The sequence below is a fragment of the Polypterus senegalus genome, chromosome 9 (genome assembly GCF_016835505.1).
Source record: "Polypterus senegalus isolate Bchr_013 chromosome 9, ASM1683550v1, whole genome shotgun sequence".
Classification (NCBI taxonomy): domain Eukaryota; kingdom Metazoa; phylum Chordata; class Cladistia; order Polypteriformes; family Polypteridae; genus Polypterus; species Polypterus senegalus.
Window position 1 is genome coordinate 9,434,894 of NC_053162.1, and position 12,786 is coordinate 9,447,679.

At 44.3% G+C, this 12,786-nt stretch overlaps 1 protein-coding gene across 1 annotated transcript in view; it reads right to left on the bottom strand.

The window, feature by feature from the left end:
- Window positions 1-12,061, bottom strand: part of LOC120535106 — a 127,588-nt gene extending 115,527 nt beyond the window's left edge. The window contains exon 1 of the mRNA XM_039762690.1: window positions 11,854-12,061. Within this exon, the coding sequence (XP_039618624.1) occupies window positions 11,854-11,961 (108 nt within the window). The 5' untranslated portion in view covers window positions 11,962-12,061. The remainder of the gene's footprint in view (window positions 1-11,853) is intronic.
- Between the last annotated feature and the right edge of the window lie 725 nt (window positions 12,062-12,786).

Genomic DNA, 12,786 nt, shown 5'->3' on the forward strand with positions numbered 1-12,786 from the left:
CTATCTTAGCATTAAATGGGGCATCCAGGCTGGAATCCCAACCCTTTTGACATCTTCCATACAAACAGCACTTGAAGGAATTCTGAAACGACTCTGCGACTGGAAGGCAAGCCTGACAGATAACTGGAGACCGAGATGGCTCTGCTCTTTCTTATTAAGACGTTACAGCTGGCTGGAACAGCCACCACGTCTCTCCTCCATGGATATCATAGTAACCAACACTGAAAACAAACCAGTCAGGCTTTAAGGGGGGCCACTCCACCGAGACTGCCATACCCACTGTTGTCAACACCTTACGGCTGGCTGGGGTCGTCTGTCCTCAGTAGGACATTAGGACAGTTAGGATGAGAGCAGGCCATTGAGCCCAACAAAACTCACCAGCCCTGTCCATTGAATTCTTCTAAAATAACATCAGGCCGAGTTTTGAGGGTCTCTAAAGTCCTACCGTCTACCACACTACTTGGTCACCTGGTCTGTGTGTCTGGATGAAGAAAAACTTCCTCATGTCTGTGTGAAATGCAGGGCTGTGGAGTCGGAGACAATTTTGGGTACCTGGAGTCGGAGTCGGTAAAAAGTTAACCGACTCCGACTAAATTTAAATGGGAATTAAAAAAGTAGGTTGAAATGTCCCAATTCACAAACAGTCATAATGAACTACTTCTCTGCTGTAAGAATAAAGCCCAATGCATGCAGTTACCACAAAACGAACATGTCAAGTAACCATGAAGCATGCTTTTCATTGACTGTATGCGTCACTATATGGGATGTAATGCACAGGTAAGGTGCGGCACCGCTTTCCATTGTGTCGTGTTCCACTGTTACAGGGAACTGTGAACCTAGCCTAAAGCCCCCCATACATTTACAGATGCACTGCCGATTTTTCGGCCGTTCAACGAGTCATCACGCGTCAAACGCCTGAAAATCATCTGCTGTGTTCTCAGCTCCCCTTCGCTATGCGCTAGTGAAGGGGGCCGAAGGAGCCGAGAACACAGATCTCCCTACCTGTCTCCAGCAGAGGCTCGTTCTGCTGATCAGCTGGCCGGTGAGTGACACAATGCACTAAACTTCCGGCTGGCTGACAGAGGAGACAGCCACTGCAGCAGACAGAGGCATCACATTACTTTGGATGGGGCGGTGGTCGAGATTTTCGGCAAGCTGGATCTGCCCGTCCCTGTGGACACCCGCAACCGCGCCGCCAATCAATTGTGTTTGTCTTTAATCTGGCATTATAGTAGAGTGTTGGCTTCCTAGCCAGTAGTTCTGTGGTGAAATGACATGTATGTTGCCTTCCTTTCCTTCAATGGATGTAGAAAATACATTGGCATAGTATATACATACAGCGGAGTCTGAGTCGGGGAGTCGGAGTCGGAAGATTTAGAAACTGAGGAGTCGGAGTCGGAGCATTTATCTATCGACTCCACAGCCCTGGTGAAATGTCCCCTTAACAAGTTTCTAACTGTGTCTCCGTGTTCTTGATGAACTCACTTTAAAGTCAACATCTCGACCCACTGGACTAATTCCCTTCATAATTTTAAACACCTCACTCAGGTCTCCTCTTCATCTCCATTAAAGGCTCAGCTCTTTTCATCTTTCCTCATCACTCGTTCCCTGTGGCCCTGAAATCAGCCCAGTTGCTCTTCTCTGGACCTTCTCTTGTGCTGTTATGTCTTTATGGAGATCAAAATGTCACCCAGTACAGTGGAACCTCAGGTCACGACCGTAATTCGTTCCAAAACTCTGGTCGCAACCCGATTTGGTCGTGACCCAAACTAATTTCCCCCATAAGACTGTATGTAAATACAATTAATCCGTTCCGGACCATATGAGCTGTATGTAAATATATTTTATTTAAAGATTTTTAAGCACAAAAATAATTAATTATACCATAGAATACACAGTGTAATAGTAAACTAAATGTACAAACATTGAATAACACTGAGAACAGAGAAAACTAACATTGTAGGAGTTCACGCTGCAGCCTTACGAACCGCTCGCTGTAAACACTGTTTTATTTAATGAGTTTTAGACACAGGGAAAGAAATGAACATTTGAAAAATCCATAATTTATACAAAAACTAACCATAAACAACCAAGAAAACTAACCTTGCATGAGTCGAGTTCTGGCATGAAGGAAGTGAGGAGGAACTGCGTGGAGAGGAGATTACAGTTTTGAGGTAAAGTCTGTGACGATGCGGGTTCGCTGCATGCTCCCATCTCACTTCCAGGAGCCCTTAAACCCGTCATCGTCAGTAATGTTACCGATGAGCACGACAGAGAGGCACTACAATGGAGCAATCGGATGGTGCAAAAAGTGCCAAGTGCTTTTATTAAAATCAACAAAGCAACAATCAAAAACAAAGATTTAATTAAATAAAGTGCAGTGCTTTCAGAATCCTTCAATAAATAAATGATCCCATAAACAGAAGTGAAGTGGAGGTTAAAATCCAATAGAAAAAAGTCTTCATTAGGTACGAGGTTAAAACAATGCTGGAAGCAGTCTCTTCAAAAACAAGCCTGGTGAATTCCTTAACTGCCTTCTCTCTCTCTCACTCGCTTGCTCGCTCGCTGCACAGGGAGAGACTGAGCGCGTGCGGAAGTCATCGGCGCGTAAAAACCAGAAGGGAAACTGGCTTGTTTGTCAACCGAGTGTGTGGTCGTGAACAGAAGCAGAAGTTTGGCAAACTTTTTGGTCGTAACCCAATTTGTACGTGGTCCGAGACGTTTGTGACCCGATGTTCCACTGTACTCCAGATGAGGCCTCAGCAGTGTGTTAAAAAGACTTGAGCAGAACCTCCTGTGACTTGTACTCCACACGTCAAGGCGCTATATAACCTGACATTCTGTTACCTTTCTCAATGGCAGTTGATAGTGTTGAGTCCACTATGACTCCTAATTCCTTCTCCACTGCACTAATTCCCTTCGTAATTTTGCACACTTCACTCAGGTCTCCTCTTCATCTCCATTAAAGGCTCAGCTCTTTTAATCTTTCCTCATCACTCATACCCTGTAGCCCTGAAATCAGCCCAGTTGCTCTTCTCTGGACTTTCTCTTGTGCTGTTATGTCTTTATGGAGACCAAAATTGCAGCCAGGACTCCAGATGAGGCCTCACCAGTGTGTTATAAAGACTTGAGCAGAACCTCCTGTGACTTGTACTCCACACGTCAAGGCGCTATATAACCTGACATTCTGTTAGCCTTCTTAATGGCTTCTGCACACTGTCTGGCAGTTGATAGAGACGAGTCCGCTACGACTCCACAATTCTTCTCATAAGGTGGACTCTCGATTTTCAGACCTCCCATTGTGTATTCAAACCTCACATTTTTACTTCCTACGTGTAACACTTTACATTTACTGACATTAAATGTCAGGTCAGTTTGGGGAGTACAATTGCATTGCAGCACCCACCACACGACGAAACAGCTTGGGATCCTGGTTGGTAACCCCACCCAGGCAGATACGCGTTGCCAGTCCCATCCACTGGAAATGACCATCTATCTGCTGCAGCCAGGTGTTACATAGGTGTCCCCTTGGCCTGGTCCAGCTGCTCAGGTCCTCAACAATGAGGGTCTACTTGGGCCACCCATTGAAGTCAACTCCACCTACTTGATACTCCATTAAAACAGACCATTGAACTCAACAAAGCTCACCAGTCCTGTCCACTTCATTCTTCTAAAATAATCTGAAGTCGAGTTTTGATTGCCGCTAAAGTCCTGCTGTCTACCGCACTACTTGGTCATCTGGTCTGTATGCCTGTGTGAAGAACAACTTCCTAATGTTTGTGTGAAATTTTCCCAGTGTAACAAGTTTCCAACTGTGTCCCTGTGTTCTTGATGAAGTCATTTTAAAGTCACAGTCTTGACCCAGTGGACTAACTCCCTTTGTAATTTTGCACACTTCACTCAGGTCTCCTCCTCATCTCCATTAAAGGCTCAGCTCTTTTCATCTTCCCTCATCACTCATCCCTTGTTGCTCTTCTCTGGACTTTCTCATGTGCTGTTATGTCTTTATGGAGATCAAAACGTCACCCAGGACTCCAGATGAGGCCTCACCAGTGTGTTATAAAGACATGAGCAGAACCTCCTGTGACTTGTACTCCACACATCAAGGCGCTATATAACCTGACATTCTGTTAGCCTTCTTAATGGCTTCTGAACACCATCTGGCAGTCAATAGCTTAGAGTCCACTATGACTCCTCAGTGCTCTTCATAAGGTGGACTCTCGATTTTCAGAGCTCCCATTGTGTGTTCAAGACTCACATTTTTACTTCCTATGTGTAATTCTTTACATTTGACGACATTAATTCTAATAATTAATAATAATAATAATAATAAAGGGTGGCACGGTGGCGCAGTGGTAGCGCTGCTGCCTCGCAGTTAGGAGACCCGGGTTCGCTTCCCGGGTCCTCCCTGCATGGAGTTTGCATGTTCTCCCCGTGTCTGCGTGGGTTTCCTCCCACAATCCAAAGACATGCAGGTTAGGTGGATTGGCGATTCTAAATTGTCCCTAGTGTGTGCTTGGTGGGTGTGTGGGTGTGTTTGTGTGTGTCCTGCGGTGGGTTGGCACCCTGCCCTGGATTGGTTCCTGCCTTGTGCCCTGTGTTGGCTGGGATTGGCTCCAGCAGACCCCCGTGACCCTGTATTCGGATTCAGCGGGTTAGAAAATGGATGGATGGATGGATAATAATAAATAATTCTTTGCATTTATATAGCGGTTTTCTCACTACTCAAAGCGCTCAGCAGGTTAAGGGCCTTGCTAAAGGGCCCAACAGAGCAGAGTCCCTATTAACATTTACGGGATTCAAACCGGCAACCTTCCGATTGCCAGTGCATACTTTAGAATGCAGACATTCTAAGTCCCTCGGTGATGACTCAATGGACTCTCGGTTATCTGCCACTCCACCTGTCTTGGTATCATCTGCAGACTTAACCAGCTTGTTCTTTCTATTCCTATCCAAGTCATTTCTGTATATGAAATATAGCAGAGGCCCCAGCACTGCCCCCTGCTGGTCACCACTCATAAGGTCACCCAATTCTAATAAGGTTCCTCACACCCAAATCACCCTCTCCTTCCTGAGTCTGAGCCAATTCTGCCTCCACCTACACGCCACACCCTGAACTGCCACTTCTTTTAGTTTGATGCCCACCTCTTATGTGCCACCTCATCAAATGCTTTCTGAACATCCAGATAAATCACACTATCTTCTCCGCTCTGGTCGTATCCTTTTGTTGTTTCCTCATTGAATTCCAGCAAGTTAGTAAAACATGACCTCCCTCTCCTGACCCCATGCTGACAGTTCAGTCACATTCCTCTTCTTGCCATCTGCTGTTCAATCTTCTCCTTAATATTTCCTTCCATTCATTTTCCAGTGAACTGCCCAGTCGCGCTAGCTCTCTTCTCTGCCTTTGACACATTCAACCTTCAGATCCCTCCCTTGGCCACCCGTCTGACCCTTGGCATCACAGGGCCTGCCCTCAGATAGTTTGAGTCCTAACATATGGGCATAATGGGCACTGGTTGGGGATATTTCTGATGCCTATGTATGTTTCTGTTTTGCTTTTTAAACAGGGGACCCCAGTGTGCTACTTTGCATGGGGCCTATGATGCTGATAAGACCACCCTGCCTATTGAGCAGATGTCAAGGGTACACCAGGTAAGCACTGGGGTGCCCCGAGAATAGATGCTGGGTCCTCTCCTCTTCTCCATATACCCCAACTCAGTAGGCACCATCATCCAGTCCCATGGTTTCTCAGATCAGTGCTCTGCCAATGACACACGTCTGTACCCGTCGCTCCTTCCAGAGGGCCATATGGCATCAGAGAGAATCTCCATACGTCTCACTGGTAAAGCCACCAGGATGACAGGAACACCTCCAGCTGAGCTTCTTCTTATCTCAGTGCCCCATCTCTGTTCACCTCACCACCAAGACTGTACACAGCATTTGGGGTGGCAATCGATGACCAGTTGTCTTTCGCTGATCTCGTTGCAGACTCACTCTATACAACATCCACAAGATCAGCACGTATCTGACAGAGCATGCAGCACAACCCCTGGTCCAGGCTTTGGTCTCGTCATGTCTGGACTACTGCAACTCAGCTTCCAGCAATTTTGACCAAGGCCAATGCAGACGATTCAAAATGTGGCTCCTTGTCTGGTGTTGAGCCCGCCGAGGCGGACACAGGTCACTACATTGGTGTGTATTAAGTTCAGATACTTGATGCTGGCCTACGGACTCACCAAGCTGACCAGATGACCGATTGATGGACTCTTACCTGTCCATGCTTACTTGTTTTTCCACAAACTCATCGATTCTTTTGATTTTTCCTTCCATTCAACAGGGGCTATCGTGGAGACTCCCCCAACCCTTTATTCCACCATCTTGTCTTCTATTGTATAGATCTATGGAATAGCGTGGCAGGCAGTGGTCCTTTAGGAACCCTCAAGACTCATCTGCTGAGTATCAAGCAAATCGCAGAGGCTGATAACATGACAGAGAGCACCATAATAGGAAACATAAGAAGAGCAGCGCCATCTGCTGAGCATCAGTGACTTGATGTTATTTTAACCCAGTGGTCTCCAACTCCGGTCCTGGTGGGCCACAGTGTCTGCAGGTTTTTATCCTCACCCTTTTTTTAATTGATGCACTGTTTTTGCTGCTAATTAATATCTTTGGAATTCATTTTAATGTACTTGTTTTTTAAGATTTTTTCTTCCCCTTAAAAAATCAATCATCACAAAGGCTTTTGAAATCCTACAGTCTCGGATGCAGTCTCAGAAGTGCACAAAATGGTGACCTTTAAACCTGTTACATCACTACCAGCAGGTCATGACCTGTGAGGACACGCCCCCTGACAATGTGGAGCTGTCCTAATGACGAGATGCCCAAAATGGTGGCGAAAATGTTACAAAGTATCTTATACCAACAAAAGTATGCTTACAATCAAAAAATGAATGACAAATGCATAATACAATTCATGATAAACATAATTTGCAACAATTCCATGTAAATATGATGGTAACCATGTTACAAACTGGCAGCACCCATAAAAACTAAGATCTCGAAAAAGGCCAAAATAATTTGTAAATGAGCTTCAATTGAAAAAAAACATTAAAAATGAATTCAACAACCTCCTAAAATTAATAAAGCTTTAGTGTTAAATGTAAAGTGTATACCAGAAAATAAAATCTGTATATGTCCGTCTGTTATGTGATTACTTGCAAACTACTGGGGCTAGAACCTTGGTCTTGGTCTTAGCCGAGCTGATACATTCTGGAAAGTCAAAAAAGGCAACTTCGGCAAACTGACCTGTGCTTATGGGTTTATTATGACAAAGTGATTGGCAAACAAAGTGACGTGGTGAAAAGAAAAAGAAGAACTGCAACATCTGCCGAGTGTCAAGCAAATCGCAGAGGCTGATAACATAACAGAGAGAATCCATAACAGGAAACAGAAGAAGAGCAGTGCCATCTTTTGAGTGTCAAGCATATCAAAGAGACTGATAATATGATGAAGAGCACCACTATAGGAAATAGATGAGGAGCTGCATCATCTGCCAAGCGTGAAGCAAATTGCAGAAGCTGATGATGTGACATAGAGCACCATAATAGTAAATAGAAGAGGAGCTGCACCATCTGCCGAGCATCTAATCAAGCAAATTGCAGAGGCTGATAATGTGATGAAGAGCACCATAATTAGAAATAGAAGAGGAGCTGTACCATCTGCTGAATGTCAGGCAAATCACAGAATTTGATGATATGACAAAGAGCACCACAACAGTAAACAGAAGAAGAGCAGTGCCATCTTTTGAGCATCAATAAATCACAGATGCCGATGACATGATGAAGAACAGTATAATAAGAAATAGTAGAGGACCAGTGCCATGTGCTAAATATTAATCAAATCGCAGAGGCTGATAACGTGATGAAGAACACCATAATAGGACATAGACAAAGTGTAACATCATCTTCTGAGAGTGAAGCAAATCACAGAGGCTGATAAACGTGACAAAGGTTGCTGCTGGAAGAGGTGTTAGTGAGGCCAGCAGGGGGTGCTCACCCTGTGGTCTGTGTGGGTCCTAATGCCCCAGTATAGTGATGGGGACGCTATACTGTAAATAAAGCACCGTCTTTCGGATGAGACGTTAAACCGAGGTCCTGACTCTCTGTGGTCATTAAAAATCCCAGGATGTCTTTCGGAAAGAGTAGGGGTGTTACCCCGGCATCCTGGCCAGATTTGCCCATTGGCCTCTGACCGTCATGGCCTCCTAATCATCCCCATACACTGATTGGCTTCATCACTCTGTCTCCTCTCCACCAGTAAGCTGGTGTGTGGTGGGCGTTCTGGCGCACTATGGCTGCCGTCGCATCATCCAGGTGGATGCTGCACACTGGTGGTGGTTGAGGAGATCCCCCCCCCTTGTATGTAAAGCGCTTTGAGTGCCTTGAAAAGCGCTATATAAATGTAATAAATTATAATAAGAAACAGAAGAGGAGCAGTGAAATCTGTTAAGTGTCAAGCAAATCCAAGAGAGTGATAATGTGAAAAAGCACCACAATAGGAAATAGATGAGAAGCTGCATCATCTGCTGAGTGTCAAACAAATTGCAGAAGCTGATGACATGGCATAGAGCACCACAATCGTAAATAGAAGAAGCACTGTGCAACTGCTGAGTGTCAGGCAAATCACAGAGTTTGATGATGTGACAAACAGCACCATAACAGAAAACAGAAGAAGAGCAGCGCCATCTTTTGAGCATCAGTAACTCACAGATGCTGATGACATGACAAAGAACAATATAACAGGAAATAGTAGAGGACCAGTGCCATGGGCTAAATATTAATCAAATCACAGAAGCTGATAACGTGGTGACGATCACCATAATAAGAAATAGAAGAGGAGCAGTGAAATCTGCTTAGTGTGAAGCAAATTCCAAGAGACTGATAATGTGAATAAGAACACCACAACAGAAACTAGATAAGGAGCTGCACCATCTGCTGAGCATCAAGCAAATCACAGAGGCTGATAACGTGACAAAGAGCGTCGTAATAGGAAACAGAATAAGAGCAGTGAAATCTGCTTAGTGTGAAACAAATCCAAGAAACTGATAATGTGATGAAGAGCACCACAATAGAAAATAGATAAGGAGCTGCACCATTTGCTGAGTGTAAAACAAATTGCAGAAGCTGATGATGTGACTAAAAGCACCATAACAGGAAACAAAAGAAGAGCTGCACCATCTTTTGAGCATCAGTAAATCACAGATGCCAATGACATAATGAACACTATAATAGAAAATACAAGAGGACAAGCGTCATGTGCTAAACGTCAAGCAAATCACAGAGACTAATAATGAGATGAAGAACATCATAATAGGAAATCGATGAAGTGTAGCATCATCTGCTGAGCATCAAGCAAATCACAGAGGCTGATATCGTGACAAAGAGCGTCGTAATAGGAAACAGAATAAGAGCAGTGCAATCTGCTAAGTGTCAAGCAAATTGAAGAGACTGATAATGTGACAAAGAGCACCACAATGGGAAATAGATCAGGCGCTGTGACATCTGCTGAGGGTCAAACAAATTGCACAAGCTGATGAAATGACATAAAGCACCACAATAGTAAACAGAAGAAGAGCTGCGCCATCTGCTGAAAGTCAATATGTGGGATACAGAATGCAAAAACGACAAACACAGAAAAATGAAACCTGATTATAACAGGTGGAAGGGCTCCTGTGGCTGCTCTAGGATTTTTCACTGAACCCTTGTGACGTGAATCATCAAGGCGGTCCGTAGCAACCATGACATGCCCCCTAGCAACCTGTTCACTAAGAATAAGAAATTTGACACTATAAATAAATATTTTCTAAAGACAGGAAACATAAAAATTGACATACATGTAAAGCTCAATAATACAAAACGTTTTTTAAGTTAGCTCAAACTGCAACATCAGGCCGTGGTTTAAAGAATTATTTTTGGTTCGAGGCTGGCTAAGAGTGACCCCTGTTGGCCACCCACTGTGCTTTATAAATAGACGGTTGGAGTCTGCTTCGTACCTGATGCTGCTAGTTATAGGTACCTTGTAACCCTGCATAGATGGATGACAGCTTCCTGTCAAAATGCCAGGCTGGCATCACATTCCATATGTGGGCCCCTGTGGTCATAACTCTGGTGGCTCTTCAGGTGACTAAAATCACGACATGCAGTAAGATATAATCAGCCTGAGTTCAAGAATCACGGGACAGAAGGCAATCCCCAATGCTGGGGCAGGGTGGCATATCACTTGTCTTTGACTGACAGCGCCATTACTGTGGTGTCTTAACTGTGAGAATTTACTGGGGTTGCTATCTAACTTGAACACATCCCTTGTGACTCTTAAGAACTAAAATAATCCAAATCAAGTGGACAACTCCACCGGGAATTAAGTCCCACAGTCACATTCCCTGGCCTGAAATGACAGATTGAATTAAATGTTCAGTTTTGAGGAGTTTAGCATTGGCTCCACTATTTAGACACACTGCCCACCACCATGAATTGGATTAAAGGGGCTCACTGCATTCCATCCAGTCCATGGTCATGAGAACTGGTGCCTATCCTGGCTGTACGGGACACCCAGTGCCAGTCTATCATAGGGTGCCCATTCACACTTATTTGGATGGGCCAGTTACTTCTGGGGGGAACAAACTCACACAGACACGGGGAGAACATGCAAACTCCACGCAGGGAGGACCCGGGAAGTGAACCCAGGTCTCCTAAGTGTGAGGCAGCAGTGCTACCCACTGCGCCACCATGCCACCTATGCAACACACCTGTCTCTGTTATATACAATTTGCTATGAGGTTTATAAAAAGAGTGTTAATGTTTGTGATGCGTCATCTGTTGGAATGACATTAACGAGTTTTGATGTCATGAACAGTCAAATCCTAAGAATAAATAACTTTCCATCCATAAATCCATCCAGTCATCCATTCGTTCAGTTTTTAAATCACTTTAATTATTTCAAAATCATGAGAATATCAGAATTCTGAAAGAAAGATCAAATGGCCATCCATCCCTATATCTATTTATCCATTTATTCATTTTCCAAACCCACTTTTTAATTTCATGGTCAGACAGTCAGATCCTAACATCCTATCATGTCTGTATTATATAGTGCCTTTCATGGCTGCTTATCTCTGTTATATAGTGGCAGACTGTACTCTTTACATGTGACAATACAATTACTACTACTACTTTTTATTTATCTATCTATCTGTCTATCTTTCTATTATATAGTGCCTTTCACATCTATCTATGTATCTATTATATAGTGTCTTTCACAAATATCTTTCTATTATATAGTGCCTTTCAAATCTATGTATTATATAGCGTCCTTCATATCTATGTATCTATTATATAGTGCCTTTCACATCTATCTATCTATCTATCTATCTATCCATCCATCCATCCATCCATTCATTTCTCAACCCTCCAATTTCCGAATCCACTTTTCTAGTTCAAGGGGAGTCATAAGTAAGCAGCACTTATTTGTTACTCAGCTATTTTTAAAATGTTTGAAGTGAGCCACGGACCTTGGTGACGGGTGCCCACCTACTGGATGTTCTGGGCTGGCTTTACCTTCCTGTTTGTATTTGTTATGTTTTTCTTTTTTAAGTAGAGGTCTTACGTTTTTAAATGACGTTCAAATCCACCCAGTCCTGCAGAATCTCACCTGTAAGGTGCTACATCCTCCATTTTGTTATTTTGATGAAATATTGCATTCCTTTAATTTGCTAATAACATCCATACATTTTAAAGGTACATAAAAATAATTATTACAGAGCAACGTTGCAGGGTCCTCCACCTGCCGTTTCCATACCTGTTTTGCTTTGCCTTCCCAGCGCTGCCTTTTCAGTTCGAGTGGAGTGTTTGTTCTGAATTTTGCCGAACGTCTGTCATTGGACGTCATTTGCAGTTGACTTTCCATTGTAAACGACGAACACGACAGACCCCGAATAACGTCCCTAACTGCACGGCTTTGCAGACCCCTCGGCCGGCATGTGCAGCTGAAGCTTTGGCACCCATCCTGTGGCTGTTTGTGCGCTAATTACAAGGAGACGGCAAAGCCGCAAGTGTTGACGTTGTCATGGGAACAGCGGACACGCCTCCGAGCCGGAGGGATCTTTGAAGAGCGGCTGGCGTTTTGTGTTTTTCTTTTGTTGCGATGTCCAGCAGCGCTGTCATTCAGGGAGTGCTGAAAAGTTGGTCTATGAGAAAAAAGATTTGTTTGTTTGGTTTGAATACGTGAATTGATTTTCTCTTCGGTAGCGCTGCTGTCTCGCATTTAGGAGACCCGGATTCGCTACCTAGGGTCCTTCCTGCGTGGAGTTTGCATGTTCTCCCCGTGTCTGCGTGGGTTTCCTCCGGGTACTCCGGTTTCCTCCCACAGTCCAAAGGTTAAGTGTATTGACGATTCTAAATTTTCCCCAGTGTGTGCTTGGTGTGTGTGCACCCTGCCTGGGGTTTGTTTCCTGCCTTGCACCCTGTGTTGGCTGGGATTGGCTCCAGCAGACCCCCGTGACCCTGCAGTTAGGATATAGCGGGTTGGATCATGGATGGATTTTCTCTTCATTCATTCACTCATTCATTTTTTAAACCCACCTCATCCACTGAAAGGATTGTGAGGGCTCATGAAGGAGATGAACTCTGGGACGCACACAAGCCAATCAATGTAACCGACATGTCTTAAGGTGAGAGGTGAGAGGACACGGACAGAACGTGCAGACTCCACAAAAATCTGAGCTCAGGTCTG